Consider the following 20,624-nt stretch of genomic DNA (forward strand, 5'->3'; position numbering starts at 1 on the left):
CAATTCAAGGTGAGATTTGGGTGGGAACACAGCCAAACCATATCAATGGCTAAGCGCATATTCAAGAGGTGAAGAAATGTACTCCACCTATTGATGAAGATGAAACATAGTCTACTGCAAAGGGTCATGCATACAAGAATAGAAAAAAAGTTGTGGTCTTTTTTAGATTTCATTATTTTTCTCCATTATTAGCATCTCTCCTTATAATAAGATTTTGCATCACTGCCTTTGTCATATGATTTGCAGAACCTCCCTGTAGGAGGAATGTACTTCCCCACACCACTGATAAAATTGCTTATGTGACTTTCTTTGACCAGTGGACTATGAGCTGATATGATGTTTGCCATGCTTCAGTAGAAGCTTTAATGGCCATTACCTGATTCTACCTTTGACCATTTTTCCCCTCTACCACAAGAGTAGCATGTTTCAAATTAGGGCTTCTTTAGCCTGGATCCTAGAATGAAGAAAACATACAGAACAGAGTCGTAGCTGATCTCTAGTATGAATGAAAAGTAATCCTTTGTTTGATAAGCCATTGTGTTTTGATGGTCATTCTTTTCCACATCAGAACCTAGAGAAAAATTATAGTGATTGATTAGCTTCTGTTTTTGTATATTTCACCAATTCCCTTTAGATGGATCTTTCCTATTGACTTTTAATTTTTTTTTAACCTTCAAGTTCAGGGGTACAATTACAGATTTGTTGCACAGGTAAACTTGTGTCATGGAGCTGTGTTGTACAGACTATTTCCTCACCCCGGTATTAAGCCTAGTACCCATTAGTTATTTTTCCTTATCCTCTCCCTCCTCCCACTCTCCACCCTCTGAAATGCCCCAGCATGTGTGTTTTTCTCCTCTATGTGTCCATGTGTTCTCATCAAATTGTTTAAAATGCTCATAGATATCTTAAAATGCCCTTGTTCCCATTTTCTTTTCCAGCTTTGCCCATGCCTCCTACCCAGTCACAAGTAAATTTATCAAAAGAGCTATATATGACTTGTGTTTCTTCGTATTCTATTCACTCCTAAGACCCTTAAAGTCTACATTCTCCCCTGATAACTCATCAATACAATCAATGCCACTCTTGCCAAAGACACCAATGATCCCCACATGGCTGTTCTGCTAACTCAACAGCATCTGAGAAAGTTGACATTTTAAACTTTCTTTGAGCAATGGAACATGAGTAGATATGATGTAAGTGAATTTAAGAAACCATTGACCTGACCTGGTTTTATTTTCTTCTTTGTTGGGCTATTGTAGGTTTTCTGTGACTTCCATGGCCACTCCCAAAAGAAGAATGTGTTCCTTTATGGCTGTAGCATCAAGGAAACCTTGTGGCAAGCAGCATGTACTGTAGGCACATCTACTATCCTAGAGGATGTCAACTACAGGGTAAGCCGCTGCAGGGAATGACATCAGACATGCTGTGTTCATATTCTTTATTCTTACCTTTAAGACCATGCCCCACTCATTTATTTAGTTTTTTTTTTTTTTGTAAATAAGCATTTTAATTATTTTAACCATAGGGTTGTAATACAAGCAGGCTGGAGGCATGTGTAACCTCTCTTAATTTTTTGTTGAATAATGACTTACTAACTTGTTGCTTTGCCTCTGTTTTCTATATGGTTTGATATTGTATAAAAGGCATGAGAACTGGAGACAGAAGACCTCATCTTAATGCCTGGCTTTAACAATTATTCGATTATTAACTGTGTGATTATGAGGTCATTAACATTACCTCTCTGAACCACCCTTCTGCCATCTGTAAAATGAGGATAGTAAAAATACTGCCTCTGTTACATAGCTTATGGAAGGAACAGAATGATACTGAATACAAAAGGACTTCAAATAAATAGGAAGGGATGAACAAACATAAGCCATTAAACCATCTACATCTCTCTGCATGAGCATTCTATAAAAAGCAGATCAGTAATCCACTGACCCTAATTCTATTTTACTTTAGTTTTAGTGGTTAGAGCTCAACTGTTCCTCCATGAAACCACATAAGAAATTAGGGAGGGGTAAAGAAGAGAGCACTTCTTCCCATCAGGATAAAGGCAACAAGCTATTGCACAGCAAGAATCAGGAAGAAGCAAAGTTGCCCAAACACTAAGTGAAAACTGGTCTTTGTTTAAAATTTCTGTAGAAAAAGTAGAAAATTATGATGGTGTCTGCCTCTTCTAAGTCTGTTATTCTGGGTATGCAATTTACTATGTGCAAAATAGCTTCATCCTCAGGGTTAATGATAGTATCAAGAAGTAAAAATCCACCAAATCACCATTTCACCTGGAAATATGTCCCCTTTACTCTAGCCTTCTTCACCCAGTCCATCAAAAATAGACTGCCGCTGATCAATACAACCACCCCAAGGCTTTTATAGCAGAATCAACAGCTTATCCTCAATAACCTGTTTGCTGTAAGGCTCAACCAGAGTAATGGTGATAAACCATAAGAAGCTTAATAACTTAATCTTATTTAAGAAACTAGTTTAGTAAATTAAAGCATTCATCTGGGCAGCTCCTGTGGACCCAACCTGTGCAAAATGATCTCTTATATGTGATACATCTTGAATCAAAAAAATCTACCATGGTCCAATCTTAAATATACAGTCAGCATGTTTTTTACTTCTCTTTTTCCAAGGGAAGGTAATAATATTAATAGATAATTCCCTATACACAGGAAAAGGTATAAGACACAGAACCTTTAAAAAGTCTCCTGTACGAAGCTGACATGAAGTGGGGCAGAGGTCAGACATTGTAGGGAATGATAAGATGGGTTCTTATCAACTGTATTTTAATTTTTGTGTATGATTCATATTGTTTAATTAATAAATTCAAAACATATTTTGAGGCCCAAATTAGTGTCAGTTAAGGTAAAAGGCATAACATTATAGAGATAGGTATGCCTATGAGAATAAGCACAGTGGTATTTAATAGCAATGCTGTTAAAAAGATTAATCCATCTAGATATTAGTTCTCACCTATAAGGTCCTTTAACTGTGAGTGGGTCAGTTGCCTGAGCCTCACTTTTCTCCCTTGTGAAATTAGGAAGTTAAATTTTCTACATAGTTTATTACATCGAGTTTGTTGGTGCCCTGGGATTCCTTAAAGGTGATTCATGGGCTACTATGACATATGTGGAAGTAGTGAAGTGAATATGGTTTGGTCACATCCCTGGCTTTCAACCCAAACAGCTTTACTTTTTGGGGTCCCACACAGTATATAACTCACTCTATCACTGACACTCTAAATTAGGACATAATGATCTGTAAATAATTATCTTAACACTGGTGATCTGCCTAAAAAGACTTTTGTGTATACAAATGGATCTTTTCAGAATTGAAAGGACCCACTCATTTTACAGATGGGAAAATTGAGACCCAGGGGAGAGTGTCTTGGTAAGATAGGTTAATGTTATCATCATGATATCTACCAGCAGTCAACAGTCTGTTGATGCTGAGAGGCTGATTCCTTCATTACCATCGAAAGTGGAACAATTCTAAACATGTTAAACTTATCTAAGACTTTATTTGGTCATTTACCATTAATATTAAAGAGACAATTATACACCCTATTATATTTCACATCCACTTTGCAACATTTATTCAATTTTATTAATCAACTTTAATGGTACTACTTCTAGTTATGTTGGTATAAAGAGGTCAGTGAATCCTCTCTGCAAAACGCAGTATAAAATAGAAGAAAATTTTGAAAAGCAGCCCTTTTAGGACTCTGTAAATTGACCAAATACAGATGATAAATTGAGAAGCATTTATTATTGAAAATTGCTAGAACTTCATGTAAGAACAGCAGGGGTCTGTAACCTTCTTGACTGGGGCTGCTTCTGACACCACTCTATTTGGTCATCAAGAATGCAGTTTTACCAACAGAAGGATAGCCACACACACACACACACACAGCCAGAAATTTACAAGGGAGACCTTAGAAATGAGAGAGCCATAGAAAAGCTAAGATAGGCTCTCTATAAATACATGGTGTATTAAGCCATTCTTGCATTGCTGAGACTGGATAAATTATAAAGAAAAGAGGTTTAATTGGCCCATGGTTCTGCAGGCTATTTGGGAAGCATAATGTTGGCATCTGCTTCTAGGGAGGCCTCAGGAAGCTTCCAATCATGGTAGAAGGTGAAAGGGGAGCAGGCACTTCACATGTGAGAACAGAGCCAGGAAAAGAGTCAGGGGGAGGTGCCACACACTTTTAAACTACTAGATCTCATGAGAATTCACTCATTATTGCAACGACAGCACCAAGAAGATGATGCAAAACCACTCATGGGAAATCCACTCCTGTAATCCAGTCACCTCCTACCAGGCCCCACCTCTAACACTGGGAGTTACATTTCATCATGAGTTTTGGTGGGGACATGTATCTAAACTACATCACATGGATTATGGAAAAATATATGTCTCTAGAGGGGACCCAAGAGGGCCTAGTGAGAAATAAAGTCCAAAGAGACTTAAGAACTGCCACAATTTTGAATGTCTTCCCAAATCACATACAAATCAATCAACAGAGAGTGGAAGACTTATGCACTCAAGATATTTGAGCACTACATTTGCCCAAATTATTGTATAACCACTATGCTAAGTGGCCACAGATGTCAAGCTAAATAATTTAAATAAGAATGTAGAAACTGTGTAGAGACATCAGTGGCACACATTGCAGAAGAAAAAAGAAAGAAATATTCTGCAGATTAATCCAGGAAAGTAGTTAAAAATTTAAAAACATTTAAAAAATAGAATCCAGAGATGCTAAAAAAAGTATAATCTATGATGTCCAGTTTTCAACCAAAAATTACAATTTTGTGAAGAATCAAGTATGTGAAATCCATGCTCAGGAAACAAAGCAGTCAGAAGAAACAGAGTGGGCCAACATGTTGGATTCATAATTATTTCCAAGCAACTGTTAAAATATGTTCAAATAATTAAAGAAAATTATGTTCAAAAGTTAATGGCAAAATATGATGACCATTACTCAATGCATATGGAACCTTGATGGAGAATTAAGAACAGAAATAGGAAGGAAGGAAGGAAGGAAGGAAGGAAGGAAGGAAGGAAGGAAGGAAGGAAGGAAGGAAAGACGAGGGGAGAGGAGGGGAGGGGAAGGGAGGGGAGGGAGGGAGGGAGGAAGGAAGGAAGGAAGGAAGGAAGGAAGGAAAGAAGGAAGGAGGGAGACAGTGTTGAAAAGTATCATAACCAACATGAAAAATTCACTAGATGGGATTGTCAGCAGATTTGAGATGGCAAGATAGTAGAGAATGAATCAGTAATTTGATTATTAACCCCAAATTATTCAATTCAAAGAACAGAGAAAACAAGATTAAAGAAAAGTAAAGAGCTGTAGAGACCTATAGGATAGCATAAAGCATATCAACCAACATGTAATGGGAGGCCCAAAAAGAGAGGAAAATAAATGTCTGAAAAAATATTTGAAGATATAATGAGAGAAGAAGATCGCATAGGAGGAACAAAACATATATGAGACATATAGAATCAAACAACAAAATGGCAAATGTAAATCCAAAAATATCAATGATGACATTAAATATGAATGAACAAACCCTCATTCCAAAGGCAGAGATTGTAAGACCAGATTTAAAAAATAGGTTCAAGTATATATTGTCTATAAATGACATGCTTTTGATTCAATAATGCAAACAGGTTAAAAGTTAAAAGATGGAAAAAGGTACACCATGCAAATGGTGACCATAATAAAGATGGTTATATTGACATAAATCAAAATACACATTAAAAGAAGAAATATTACTAGGGCTAAGGGTGCAAGTCACAATACTGAAACAAATAGTTAATCAGCAAGGTGTAACAATTATAAATGTATGTGAATATATATACTCTGAAATACAAGAAGAAAAAGTTGAAAGAAGGCATTTAAAATTTAATAATAATAGTTGAATATTTTAGTAATCTTATCTCAGCAAAGGATAGAATAACCAAAAAGAAAATTAGTATAGAGAACACCTGACCTAACTTACATATAACAGTTCTTTTCAAAACAAAAGAATGTATATTCTTTTTGAGTGCACATCAAAATTTCTCCAGCATAGATCCTATAATAGGCTATTAAATAAATATCAATATATCTTAAGGGACTGAAACCATGCACAGAATATTCACCTACACAACAGAATTAAATTATAAATTAAAAACTTTCATAAGAAATCTGGGATATCTCTGATTATTTGGAAATTAAACAATTTGTATCAAATTAACTTATGGATCAAAGAGAAAATCAATGGGTAATTAGAAAATATCTTTAAGTGAATAAAAATAAAAACTCAATATGTGAAAATTTATAGTATGCTGCAAAAATAGTACATAGAAGGAACTTTGTAATTTAGAATATTTAGAAATGCAGAAAGATCTAAAATCAATAATCTAAGCATCCACATTCAGAAACAAGAAAAAGAAGTGCAAATAAATCCCAAAGTATAAGAAAGAACAAAATAAAAGCCAAAGTAAGATCAATGAAATAAAAATAATATGGACAATAGAGAATCCATAAAGAACAGCTTTTTATTCAATAATTCATAATTTGATTTCTTAAAATGGTCAACAAAATGATCATCATTTAGCTAGACAAAGAAAAGAAAGAAGACATAAGTTACCAAAATTGGGATTGAAAGAAAGGACATTACTACAGATCTCACGAAGTAAAAAAGAATATCATTAACAACTATGTGCCAACAATTGAATATGCTCTTAGGAGAACACAGACTACCGAAACTAACTCAAGGACACATAGACTATCTAATGAGGTTTATTTTAAGTGGAAAGAAGAATTAGTAATTAAAACTCTTCCCACAAATGGAAGTCTAGGCCCAAATGGCTTTGTTGATACATTCTATCAAACTCTTAAGAACAAAATAGTGCTAATTATAAAAACATGCTTTCAGAAAATAGAGGAGAAACACTTGCCAACTCATTTTATGAGGTCTGTGTTATCCTGATACCAAAGCCAAAATGAAGACATCACAAGAAAAGACAGCTACAGCCCAATATTTGTTATAAACAGACAATAAAGTATTATTCAGTGCTGAAAAGGAATGAGCTATCAAGCCATGAAGAGACATGGAAGAACCTTAAACGGATATTACCAAGTTAAAAAAAACAACCTGAAAAGGCTACATACTGTATTTCCAGCTGTATGACATTCTGGAGAAAGCAAAACTATGGAGACTAAAAGGATCAGGGTTGCCAGGAGTTTGGAAGGAAGGAAGGATAAATAGGTGGAACACAGGGGATTCTTAGGGCAGTAAAACTACTTTGGATAATACTGTAATATTGAGTACACATCATTATACATTTTTTCAAACCCATAAGATGTACAACACCAAAAGTGAAGAGAATCCTCATGTAAACTACAGACTTTGAGTGATGATGTTTCTATGTAGGTTTAGCAGTTACAACAAACCTACCACTCTGGTGAGGGATGTCAATGTTGGGGGAGTCCATGCATGTACAGGAGTGGGGGGCATAGGGAAAATCTCTGCATCTTCCTTCTCAATTTTGCTGTGGACCTAAAACTGCTTTAAATAAAGCCTTTTTATTTTTTTTAAAAAAGAGAGAGATACAACCTAAGGAAGAAAAAAATGGTTTCACTTAAGTAAAAAAGGAAAAGTCACTTAAACAATGTAAGAGTAAACTTTTGCAACATGGTACGCCAATGTTAAATTAAAACTATTTGCAAGTATTATTGATCACTTTAGTTGCAGGATATAGAAACAATGTATTTATGTCTATTTGACCAGCCCCCCCAGGGGTCTGGATTAGCAGATTCTATTTATTTTAGCAAATAATTATGTAGTACCCTCTATGAGCAACATACTGCTCGATGTGTAGGGATTTTCCTGTGAATAAGACACAGACCTGCCCTCATGGAACTTCTAGGCTTCTGAGGAGATAGAAAACAAACAACTAATACATACACAATAATTTAGTTGTAATTGTAATGAGCACTTTGAAGGAACAAATAGATTGAGGGATTATAGGAAGGGAGGGACAAGAGTGGATAAGATGAAATCAATTAGGAGGCAATTGTAGACACTCAAGTGAAGACAACATTAGCATTCTATTTCCCTTTTTTAGATGATTGTAAGTCTGGAGGCTATGTAGGAATTTAGAGATCATAGTGAATTATATTAATAATTATGCTAATATATTTGTATAATATATAATTTATAAGATAATTAATAATTATAATTAACAGTTACATTTAACATGAGGACAGTAAGTACCAGAGAGAGTAAGAGATTTGCTCAATGTTCTAGAAATTAACAAAACTGCATCTCTTTAAAAACAACTTTCATTTATATTCTCATTAACTTGTTATGCTTCTCTACTTTCTTCCTGTAATTTGTCTAAAAGCCTAAGGCTTCACTATTGTCTAATGTATGTAATTTTATATTATGTGTTAGTTTATGCATATTCTGCCAGGGCTAAAATGAGAGAATCCTTCTTGTTAATGTCATAAAAGTTCTGGGACTAATTGCAGTATTTCTGCTGACTCAGAACTGTGTATACTATCAACTCTGAGCCATGTCCTCTGGGGAGGAGGTCCAGTGGCTGGAAGATCCCTCTCTGTCAATCAGGGTGTCAAGTGTCTAGAGATGCCTTCTAAATGGAGATTAAGTAGTCGTAAATAAAATATTTTTACCCCAAGAAAAGGTGGAATATATGAACCCAGAGAGGATGGATTTTCCGGAGTTTCTTATTGATCAAGCCTCAGATTTTTGGCTTAGAAGATGAGACGAAAAAGTTCATTCTGGCAATTATATACTCTTAGGAAAGAAGTGAGCTATATGTGCTTCTTCTCTAGAATCATCACCGGCCCCTTTGGCCTTGTGAAATAAGTGAACAGTCCCTAGTCTGACCCCGCTAAGTAACAGTGAGGCTGGATGTAGTCTGTAAATTTCAAGTCCCTGTGAAATCTGAGGCTTTCCATCGTCTCAACTCTTTCATGGACGAGGCCAAATGTATATGTGTAGCCTTGGTCCACAGCAATGCAGGAATTGAAAGATTATGGAGTTGGCCAGGTTGGCATTTGGATTCCTTTCTAGCAACTTTATGGTTTTCTGGACTTCGGCTATTTATTTCTAAATTTTTTTTTTTTTTTTTTTTTTTTTTTTTTTTTTTTTTTGAGATGCAGTCTCACTCTGTCTCCCAGGCTGGAGTGCAGTGGCACAATCTCGGCATACTGCAACCTCCATCATCTGGGTTCAAGAGATTCTCCTACCTCAGCCTCCTGAGTAAGCTAGGATTACAAGTGCCCGCCACCACATCCAGCTAATTTTTGTATTTTTAGTAAGACGGGGTTTCACCATGATGGCCAGGCTGGTTTTGAACTCCTGCCCTCAGGTGATCCACCTGCCTCAGCCTCCCAGAGTGCTGAGATTACAGGTATGAGCCACTGCACCCGGCCTATTTCTAACTTTTCTAAGCCTGTTTCCTCATCTGCAAAATGATTTTCAAAAAGTGATAGCCGTTTCTTAGGGTTAATAAATGATTTAAAGTAACGAGTATTTTATATATAGATGCTTAACAATGTTGAGAAGCTATTTTTATGATGACTATCTCTAGTCACCCACAACTAATCATAGTTTGATTTTTGTTTTTATTGTAGACTCTTCCCAAAATCCTTGATAAGCTAGCACCAGCATTCACAATGAGCAGCTGCAGCTTCCTCGTGGAGAAATCTCGAGCTTCTACGGCCCGGGTGGTGGTGTGGAGAGAGATGGGGGTGTCCAGAAGCTACACCATGGAAAGCAGCTACTGTGGCTGCAACCAGGGCCCTTATCAGGTATGTGAGGCTGCAGGACACCCATACTTTCTGTCCAGCAACAATACATAGAAATTATAGACAGCTCATACCTGCTTTCTCACCTAAAAGGAGAAGAAGGCTCCAAGTAGAGTTTGGTGCTCCCTTGCCTTGAAAAACTGGTTCAACAATTGCTTTCACCTGCAGGATCATCTATGTTGATCCTGGAAGCAATGCGTGCATGCTTTCCAATATGGTTCCTCAATCAGCTGCCCTCACCAGCAAGCAGCTGGGAGCCTCTCTTTGACACGCATCCCCAACTTTTACAGAACCTCTGCTTGCCTGGCTCTGTTATATGCATAAAATTCTTGCCTTCTGCAACAAGTGGACTAGTTCTATGTACATCATAAAGGGCACAGGTCAGTGTGTAGATATTGTTGGTACATATATCTATTGCGTTTCCATCTTCTGCATCAATCTAAATCTGTAGTTCTCTTTGTTATCCTGCTGTCTCCAGAGCACACGAAAATGTGTGCATGGCGTGGGTCTCCCAGAATGAGTGGGTTTTGGACTCATATGCTAGTGTTGAGAGAAAGTGCTCTTGTATAAATCACATTCTTTCTACAGCTATATTAACTGCATGAGCAGCTGGATAGCTGCTACAGCAGGCTGTTCTGGCTGCTTTTCCCACTCCCCCATAGAGAAGCATAAATAAAGGACATTTTGACAGTGCCAGGGTAATAGACTCTTGTAAATTTCTCAGGCAAGCTGACAGACTGCTCCTTGGTGACTTCCATTCAACCCTAAGAATACCTGGATCTCACCAGCATTAAGCTCATTGTGTTGGCTTTGATAGTCTCCTGGAACAGCTAGGAAGCACTTGGCATCTATGCAATCCTGAGCTTGTAGAAATCTGTTAGTTACCAGAGAGTACAGGGTGTGACAGGCAATGCACATTATCTAACTTCTTACATAGTTGAAGATTTTTTTTTAACTCGGGGCTACCATACCACCCATTTTGACTATTAATTCTGTCAAATAGCCACTTAGTCTAAAGACTTGCTTCAAATAATTGTTTTGTTACTGAATTAATAAATTCTTAGACTGAATTAATCCTATTCACCCACATTAATGTAAATGAAGAATAAGAAGAGCTGAAATCATTGGATAAGCATGAGATTGGGCATCAAGAGATCTCACTCTTTCACTTACCAGCAGTGTTGAAAGCTACTTACTTCTAGGAACCTATTTTTTTCATATATCAAATGCAGATTTTAATAAGGACTCCTTTTATCCTGCCATACAAGATTTTGTAAGGACTAAAAGAAAACATATATGTGAATATACATGGAGGTTATATAATCAGGAATCTGTTCACTCCCTTATCATTCAAAACATATAAGATTGGGGAAAAAAAAGCTTTAAATATTGTGACTTTAAGGCCTTATGGACATAGGTTTGTGTCTCTCTCTGTATATGTGTCTTGATGGGAAGGGGCCTGTCATTTGTTTAAAGGACAACTCCATGTAACTCTTCAGAGATGTATTGGCTTGGTGACTTTCATTGAGTTTGTTTCTCCAAGCACCAGTTCGAACAAACAGCTTCTAGTCACGTAAGTATCAATGCCATTCACAATAAATCAACGGGAAACTCAAAGTTCTCTGGAGCTGTTTGAAAACGAAATGACTCATAGGTTCAGGCCCTCACCTACTCTCTACCGTGCAGTGTACATAGAGGCTGTTGGAGAGGACAAAGAATGAAAGAGCTCGCCCAGTGGATGGCCTTCAGGTATTGGCACAGCATTTATCCTGTGAAATTTTCCAAATGGCTTTTGCATGGGGTCACTAGAAGGAAGAATGGAGGGAGAACTGGCTAGAGAAAGCCCTAAGAGTGCCAGACCTGGTTTTGGTTTAACAATCCCATTCTCTATATGAAACACCTCTCCAAATGTATTAGTTTTCTCCTTCTCCTTGTTTTCCTGTCCTTACAAACATTGTTGAGTAACTGAGCAGAATCACAGGCAGTGATACTCACAGGGGATGGTGAGTAATTTTACATATGGGAAGGCCCACCCCATGAGAAGGAAGCCAGCCTGGAGTTGGGTGTTTTGGTGATTTTTGCATAAGGTACATAATGCAGTCTATGAGCTATAAAGCAGTATAGAAATTTCCATCCTGAACATATTGCAAATGCTTTTTGTACATTGGGAAGCTGAGTCGCAGTTGAGTCTTGAGGTTATTATTCTAAGGTCATCTTTCCATTTTTTTGTTTAGTATTACCATTTATCCAAAAGATGGAGGATACTTAAATACACCCGTGAGGGGCATTCTTTCCTTCCTTCATAAGAATATAAATATTTTTGCAGTTTCTCTGGTTAATGCAGCTTTAAAGTAGTTCCAATCATTTCTCCCCCAGCACACTAAGTACCTGATTTGTAAGTATTGAAATGAAATATCATTCTTTACAGTGACATTTATATTGGAACTGCATTAAAGAACATAAGCTATTACCTTAAAATAATGATTATTAATATGATATTTTCTCTTCTATTTTCCAGTCTATAGTCGGCTAATTAGAAAAAAAATTATCCTGCTCTTGTTTCTTTGGGATACAGTCTCTGTTGCTAGGTCATACACTGAGATCTATAACTTGTATTTAATGTGGAAATCCCACCCAATGAGAGATTTACTTTACCTATTAGGGACAGACCCAAAGCTATTGAGGCTGTTGAGGAAAAAGCCAAAATGAAATGATGCGTTCTTAGGAGGCTCATTTTTTTAGAGGCATCCAGTCTATGTGGACAGCTGTGGGCTTCACACTGAGTGTTTGTGACCTGAGGTCATACACGTGGTGTGTTTGCATACATAAAGGCATGTGGCTGGGCCCCAGGGGTTGCTGGTAGCTTAGGAGGAAGATGTGAGACCCTCTACCCAAGCAGGCTGTTGACTTGCTCCTTGCAATGCTGCTGACTTGGGCAGCAAGGTGGATCTTAGAGAAGGAGAGAAGATGGTAACTCAGCTGAGGTTTGAAGAGTGACTCAACTTGTGTTTAAATTCTCTGCCTGCAAGCTGCATCCTTGTATTGTGGGACCTTCCTGCAGTGCATCCTTTCTACCACCCACAAAGGCTCCTTTAATAACACAAATCTATTCAAGTCACAGTAATGCCCATAATCCTTCTAAGTGTCTTCATTGTGTCTCGATAAAATCTAGCTCATCATTGTGGTGAGTAAGGCCTTTTACGATCTCTTCTTTCTTTTTTTTATACTCAATGCTTAGCATAGTATAAAGTAGGTATTAAAAATGTATGATGGCTGACAAGTGAGTAAGTAAGTGAACAAGTAAATGAATGGCAATTTCCAAGCCCTCAAATGATTATCCTCACTGTCCTTGAGTAAGTAGAAAAAGAGAAGAAATTATTTGGTCCAAATGTGATCAGATGCCATTCTAAAATGGAGATTTTAAGAGTCGTTGCAATGGGTGGAGATGGAACACGTGTGGGTGAGAGAAGGAAAGACACAACAATGCAGGGCTGAGACCTCAGACCTGCCACTAGATATGATTTGAGAGCACCCAATGGATTATTTCCAACAGTAAGGCAATTCTAGTTCAGGTATGGAATCTCTTATGGACACATTCTAATAACAGATGATAATTAGGCAGAAAGACTTCCATCCATACATGTAGTAGATGCTGCGGTCCACCCTCGAGATCTCTCCTTAGGACCCAGGCACTCATTTCCCCTGGTTGTTCACAGCTATGTCTATAACCAGGAATTGCTTGTAACTAAAGGACCCCATCTTGCCCAAAAGCTATGGCTCCTCCCTACCTGCAGCCCATCCAATAGCTGATCTGTGGGGAAACAAAAGCCTTATCTCTTTGCTTCAGTTGGGATGACTCCAAAGGGCCATTCCAGCTCTAGATCACCCTATAGGATCAGCTGGCACCTCTGTTGCAATTCCCTTGTGGTTCAACCTCTCCCTCTGCCCAACTTTGTTTCCCTAGTAACTCAGAGGTATTGTTAACAGCAAGCATGCCCCAAAAGTCCTTCCATATGCAAATCTCAGCATCTCAGAGGCTGTTTCCTGCTGTAAACAACTTATAACAGTATTTCAAAAAGGCTTAGATGATAAAACATGCATGCTGGAACTAAGCACTTAAATTGTTGGAGATGGTTTAGTGGGGATGAGTTTCATATAGGAAATTCAATCATCGGAACTCCGTGTTCAAGGCTCCCAGTGGCCTTTCATTCACTCCACTTGCCTTAGCTGTTTGGGGAATAAAGCCCTCTACTACAAAACTAGAGACTGCAGATCAGAGCAAGGTTTCTTGCAGTAGCCCAGACTGTAGGCTGGGAGTATTTATTTTCTGTGGCTGCCATAACAGAATGCCACAACTTGGATGGCTTAAAACAACATAAATCTGTTCTCTCACACATCTGGAAGATAAAAGCCTGAAATCAAGGTGTTGGCAGTGTGATGTTCTCTCTAAAGAAAACTGTTTCATGCCTTTCTTTGAGCTTCTTCTATTGCCAGATATCCTTGGTGTTTTTTGGCTTGTCAATGCATCACTACAATTTCTTCCTTTATCATCACATGGCCTTCTCTACTTGTGAACCTCTATCTCTGTGTCTCCCCTCTTCTTCTTATAAAGACACCAGACGTATTGGAATAAGAGCCCACCTTACTCCAGGATGACCTCATCTTAACTTAATTAATTATATCTGTAGTGACCCTATTTCCAAATAAGCTCATATTCTGACATTCTGATAAGGAGATAAATTTGGGCATTGGGCAAGATACCATTCAACCTAATAAACTGGGTCACAAAAGAAAATACAAAATTCTCTCCAAGAATTAGGGAAGGTTTTTATTTCTGTCTCCATATTGCCATGCAGTGAAGCCCTAAATATGTTATGACAGTTCTTATTTTCTCTCTACCTCATGATGAGGAAAATGAAAAGTTTCAGATTTTCTTGGAACATCTTGGAAGACAAATTTGAGACTCATGGCATGTATGAGTGCTGATTAAGGCTGCTCTGGCGTTATAATACACAATGTTAAGGTAACAATAATGATAACAAACATGTCTGTCATACTTATTGTGTGCTAAGCCCTTTACATCTCTTAAATTACTTCATGTCTACTATTGTACAACAAAGCTCTGCAAAATCAGTTTTATTATTATTCTCATTATTCCTATTTTACAAATGAGGCCACTCAGAGAGGTTAAGTAACTTGCTCAAGGTCCCACAGCTAGAAGTTTTCGAGCCAGGATTTGAAGACAGACAGATATGTTGCTGGGATCTTTGCTTTTACTTCATGCTTTCTGTCTAGTAGAATGTGGTTGGTAAAAGGGCCCTGGGCTTTGGAAGCAGGAGACCCACCTTCTGCACTTGGCTGTAATTAAGCAGATCTGCAGCAACAGGTGAGCCACATAACCTCTCTGGGTCACAGTTTTCTTATTTATAATAGGAAGACAGAATTGGAACTAAAAGATAGGTGTGGTTCCTGCTACATTATGTTGACCAAGTTTTTTGCTGGGTATCCAAGGGACTTATGGATCACCCAGACCATGGTGACCAGTGTAATGTGAAGCCCTTAAAAATCTTATGCAATTTTTCTTTTTTTTTTTCTTGTACTTCATTTTTTTATATATACTTTAAGTTCTAGGGTACATGTGCACAACGTATGGGTTTGTTACATATGTATACATGTGCCATGTTGGTGTGCTGCACCCATTAACTCGTCATTTACATTAGGCATATCTCCTAATGCTATCCCACCCCCTCGCCCCAACCCGCAGCAGGCCCCAGTGTGTGATGTTCCCCTTCCTGTGTCCAAGTGTTCTCATTTTCAATTCCCACCTATAAGTGAGAACATGCAGTGTTTGGTTTATTGTCCCTGCGATAGTTGGCTGAGAATGATGCTTTCCAGCTTCATCCATGTCCCTACAAAGGACATGAACTCGTCCTTTTTTATGGCTGCATAGTATTCCATGGTGTATGTGTGCCACATTTTCTTAATCCAGTCTATCATTGTTGGACATTTGGGTTGATTCCAAGTCTTTGCTATTGTGAATAGTGCCACAATAAACATATGTGTGCGTGTGTCTTTATAGCAGCATGATTTGTAATCCTTTGGGTATATACCCAGTAATGGGATGGCTGGGTCAAATGGTATTTCTAGTTCTAGATCCTTGAGGAATCGCCACACTATCTTCCACAATGGTTAAACCAGTTTATAGTCCCACCAACAGTGTAAAAGTGTTCCTATTTCTCCACATCCTCTCCAGCACCTGTTGTTTCCTGACTTTTTAATGATCACCATTCTAACTGGTGTGAGATAATATCTCATTGTGATTTTGATTTGCATTTCTCTGATGGCCAGTGATGATGAGCATTTTTTCATGTGTCTGTTGGTGGCATAAATGTCTTCTTTTGAGAAGTGTCTGTTCATATCCTTCACCCACTTTTTGATGGGGTTGTTTTTTTCTTGTAAATTTGTTTGTGTTCATTGTAGATTCTGGATATTAGCCCTTTGTCAGATGAGTAGATTGCAAAAATTTTCTCCCATTCTGTAGGTTGCCTGTTCACTCTGATGGTAGTTTCTTTTGCTGTGCAGAAGCTCTTTAGTTTAATTAGATCCCATTTGTCAATTTTGGCTTTTGTTGCCATTGCTTTTGGTGTTTTAGACATGAAGTCCTTGCCCATGCCTATGCTCTGAATTGTATTGCCTAGGTTTTCTTCTAGGGTTTTTATGGTTTGAGGTCTAATATTTAAGTCTTCAGTCCATCGTGAATTAATTTTTGTTTAAGGTATAAGGAAGGGATCCAGTTTCAGCTTTCTACATATGGCTAGCCAGTTTTCCCAGCACCGTTTATTAAATAGGGAATCCTTTCCCCATTTCTTGTTTTTGTCAGGTTTGTCAAAGATCAGATGGTTGTAGATGTGTGGTATTCTTTCTGAGGGCTCTGTTCTGTTCCATTGGTCTATATCTCTGTTTTGGTACCAGTACCATGCTGTTTTGGTTACTGTAGCCTTATAGTAGAGTTTGAAGTCAGGTACAGTGATGCCTCCAGCTTTGTTCTTTTGGTTTAGGATTGTCTTGGTGATGCGGGCTCTTTTTTGGTTCCATATGAACTTTAAAGTAGTTTTTTCCAATTCTGTGAAGAAAGTCATTGGTAGCTTGATGGGGATGGCATTAAATCTATAAATTACCTTTGGCAGTATGGCCATTTTCATGATATTGATTCTTCCTATCCATGAGCATGGAACGTTCTTCCATTTGTTTGTGTCCTCTTTTATTTCATTGAGCAGTGGTTTGTAGTTCTCCTGGAAGAGGTCTTTCACATCCCTTGTAAGTTGGATTCCTAAGTATTTTATTCTCTTTGAAGCAATTGTGAATGGGAGTTCACTCATGATTTGGCTCTCTGTTTTTCTGTTATTAGTGTATAAGAATGCTTGTGATGTTTGCACATTGATTTTGTATCCTGAGACTTTGCTGAAGTTGCTTATCAGCTTAAGGAGATTTTGGGCTGAAACGATGGGGTTTTCTAAATATACAATCATGTCATCTGCAAAGAAGGACAATTTGACTTCCTTTTATCCTAACTGAATACCCTTTATTTCTTTCTCCTGTCTGATTGCCCTGGCCAGGACTTCCAACACTATGTTGAATAGGAGGCATCCCTGTCTTGTGCCAGTTTTCAGAGGGAATGCTTCCAGTTTTTGCCCATTCCGTATGATACTGGCTGTGGGTTTGTCATGAATAGCTCTTACTATTTTGAGATACATCCCATCAATACCTAATTTATTGAGAGTTTTTAGCATGAAGGGCTGTTGAATTTTGCCAAAGGCCTTTTCTGCATCTATTGAGATAATCATAAGGTTTTTGTCTTTGGTTCTGTTTATATGCTGGATTACGTTTATTGGTTTGTGTATGTTGAACCAGCCTTGCATCCCAGGGATGAAGCCCACTTGATCATGGTGGATAAACTTTTTGATGTGCTGCTGGATTAGGTATGCCAGTATTTTATTGAGGATTTTTGCATCGACATTCATCAAGAATAGTGGTCTAAAATTCTCTTTTTTTGTTGTATCTCTGCCAGGCTTTGGTATCAGGATGATGCTGGCCTCATAAAATGAGTTAGGGAGGATTCCCTCTTTTTCTATTGATTAGAATAATTTCAGAAGGAATGATACCAGCTCCTCCTTGTACCTCTGGAGGAATTCGGCTGTGAATCTGTCTGGTCCTGAACTTTTTTTGGTTGGTAGGTTATTAATTATTGCCTCAATTTCAGAGCCTGTTATTGGTCTTTTCAGGGATTCAACTTCTTCCTGGTTTAGTCTTGGGAGGGTGAATGTGTCCAGGAATGTTTCCATCTCTTCTAGATTTTCTAGTTTATTTGCATAGAGGTGTTTATATTATTCTCTGATGGTAGTTTGTATTTCTGTGGGATCGGTGGTGATATCCCCTTTATCATTTTTTATTGCATCCATTTGATTCTTCTCTCTTTTCTTCTTTATTAGTCTTGCTAGCAGTCTATCAATTTTGTTGATCTTTTCAAAAAACCAGCTCCTGGATTCAATGATTTTTTAAAGGGGTTTTTGTGTCTCTATCTCCTTCAGTTCTGCTCTGATCTTAGTTATTTCTTGCCTTCTGCTAGCTTTTGAATGTGTTTGCTCTTGCTTCTCTAGTTCTTTCAATTGTGATGTTAGGGTGTCAATTTTAGATCTTTCCTGCTTTCTCTGGTGGGAATTTACTGCTATAAATTTCCCTCTACACACTGCTTTAAATGTGTCCCAGAGATTCTGGTATGTTGTGTCTTTGTTCTCATTGGTTTCAAAGAACATCTTTATTTCTGCCTTCATTTCATTATGTACCCAGTAGTCATTCAGGAGCAGGTTGTTCAGTTTCCATGTAGTTGAGCAGTTTTGAGTGAGTTTCTTAATCCTGAGTTCTAGTTGGATGGCACTGTGGTCTGAGAGACAAGTTTGTTATAATTTCTGTTTTTTACTTTTGCTGAGGAGTGCTTTACTTCCAACTATATGATCAATTTTGGAATAAGTGCAATGTTTTGCTGAGAAGAATGTATATTCTGTTGATCTGGAGTGGAGAGTTCTGTAGATGTCTGTTACATCCACTTGGTGCAGAGCTAAGTTCAATTCCTGGATATCCTTGTTAACTTTCTGTCTCATTGATCTGTCTAATGTTGACAGTTGGGTGTTAAAGTCTCCCATAATTATTGTGTGGGAGTCTAAGTCTCTTTGTAGGTCTCTAAGGACTTGCTTTATGAATCTGGGTGCTCCTGTATTGGGTGCATATATATTTAGGATAGTTAGCTGTTCTTGTTGAATTGATCCCTTTACCATTATGTAATGGCCTTCTTTGTCTCTTTTGATCTTTGTTGGTTTAAAGTCTGTTTTATCAGAGACTAGAGTTGCAACCCCTGCCTTTTTTGTTTTCCATTTGCTTGGTAGATCTTCCTCCATCCCTTTATTTTGAGCCTATGTGTGTCTCTGCACATGAGATGGGTCTCCTGAATACAGCACACTGATGGGTCTTGACTCTTTAAACAGTTTGCCAGTCTGTGTCTTTTAATTGGAGAATTTAGCCCATTTACATTTAAGGTTAATATTGTTAGGTGTGCATTTGATCCTGTCATTATAATGTTAGCTGGTTATTTTGCTCATTAGTTGATGCAGTTTCTTCCTAGCCTCAATGGTCTTTACAATTTGGCATGTTTTTGCAGTGGCTGGTACTGGTTGTTCCTTTCCATGTTTAGTGCTTCCTGCAGGAGCTCTTTTATGGCAGGCCTGGTGGTGCCCAAATCTCTGAGCATTTGCTTGTTTGTAAAGTATTTTATTTCTCCTTCACTTATGAAGCTTAGTTTGGCTGGATATGAAATTCTAGATTGAAAATTCTTTTCTTTAAGAACGTTGAATATTGGCCCCCACTCTCTTCTACCTTATAGAGTTTCTGCTGAGAGATCTGCTGTTAGTCTGATAGGCTTCCCTTTGTGGGTAACCCGACCTTTCTCTCTGGCTGCCCTTAACATTTTTTCCTTCATTTCAACTTTGGTGAATCTGAAAATTATGTGTCTTGGAGTTGCTCTTCTCAAGGAGTATCTTTGTGGCATTCTCTGTATTTCCTGAATTTGGATGTTGGCCTGCCTTTCTAAGTTGGGGAAATTCTCCTGGATAACATCTTGCAGAGTATTTTCCAACTTGGTTCCATTCACCCCATCACTTTCAGGTACACCAATCAGATGTAGATTTGGTCTTTTCACATAGTCCCATGTTTCTTGGAGGCTTTGTTTGTTTCTTTTTACTCTTTTTTCTCTAAACTTCTCTTCTTGCTTCATTTCATTCATTTGATCTTCAGTCACTGACACCCTTTCTTCCAGTTGATCCAATTGGCTGCTGAAGCTTGTGCATTTGTCACATAGTTCTGGTGCCATGGTTTTCAGCTCCACAAGGTCATTTAAGGACTTCTCTACACTGGTTATTCTAGTTAGCCATTTGTTTAATCTTTTTTCAAGGTTTTTAGCTTCTTTGCAATGGGTTCAAATTTCCTCCTTTATCTCGGAGAAGTTTGATCGTCTGAAGCCTTCTTCTCTCAACTCGTCAAAGTCATTCTCCTTCCAGCTTTGTTCCATTGCTGGCGAGGAGCTGTGTTCCTTTGGAGGGGGAGAGGCACTCTGATTTTTAGAATTTTCAGCTTTTCTGCTCTGTTTTTTCCCAATCTTTGTGGTTTTATCTACCTTTAGTTTTTGATGATGGTGACGTACAGATGGGGTTTTGGTGTGGATGTCCTTTCTGTTTGTTAGTTT

General features: G+C 37.9%; 1 protein-coding gene across 1 annotated transcript in view; it reads left to right on the plus strand.

Annotated features, from left to right (window-relative positions):
- The window catches only part of AGBL1 (ATP/GTP binding protein like 1), a 518,802-nt gene that overhangs the window by 389,045 nt on the left and 109,133 nt on the right, over window positions 1-20,624 (plus strand). Inside the window, 3 exon segments of the mRNA XM_030813842.1 lie at window positions 1,260-1,391; window positions 9,659-9,835; window positions 11,519-11,581. Of these exon segments, the coding sequence (XP_030669702.1) occupies window positions 1,260-1,391; window positions 9,659-9,835; window positions 11,519-11,581 (372 nt within the window).

The sequence above is a fragment of the Nomascus leucogenys genome, chromosome 6 (genome assembly GCF_006542625.1).
Source record: "Nomascus leucogenys isolate Asia chromosome 6, Asia_NLE_v1, whole genome shotgun sequence".
In the NCBI taxonomy this organism is placed as follows: Eukaryota; Metazoa; Chordata; class Mammalia; order Primates; family Hylobatidae; genus Nomascus; species Nomascus leucogenys.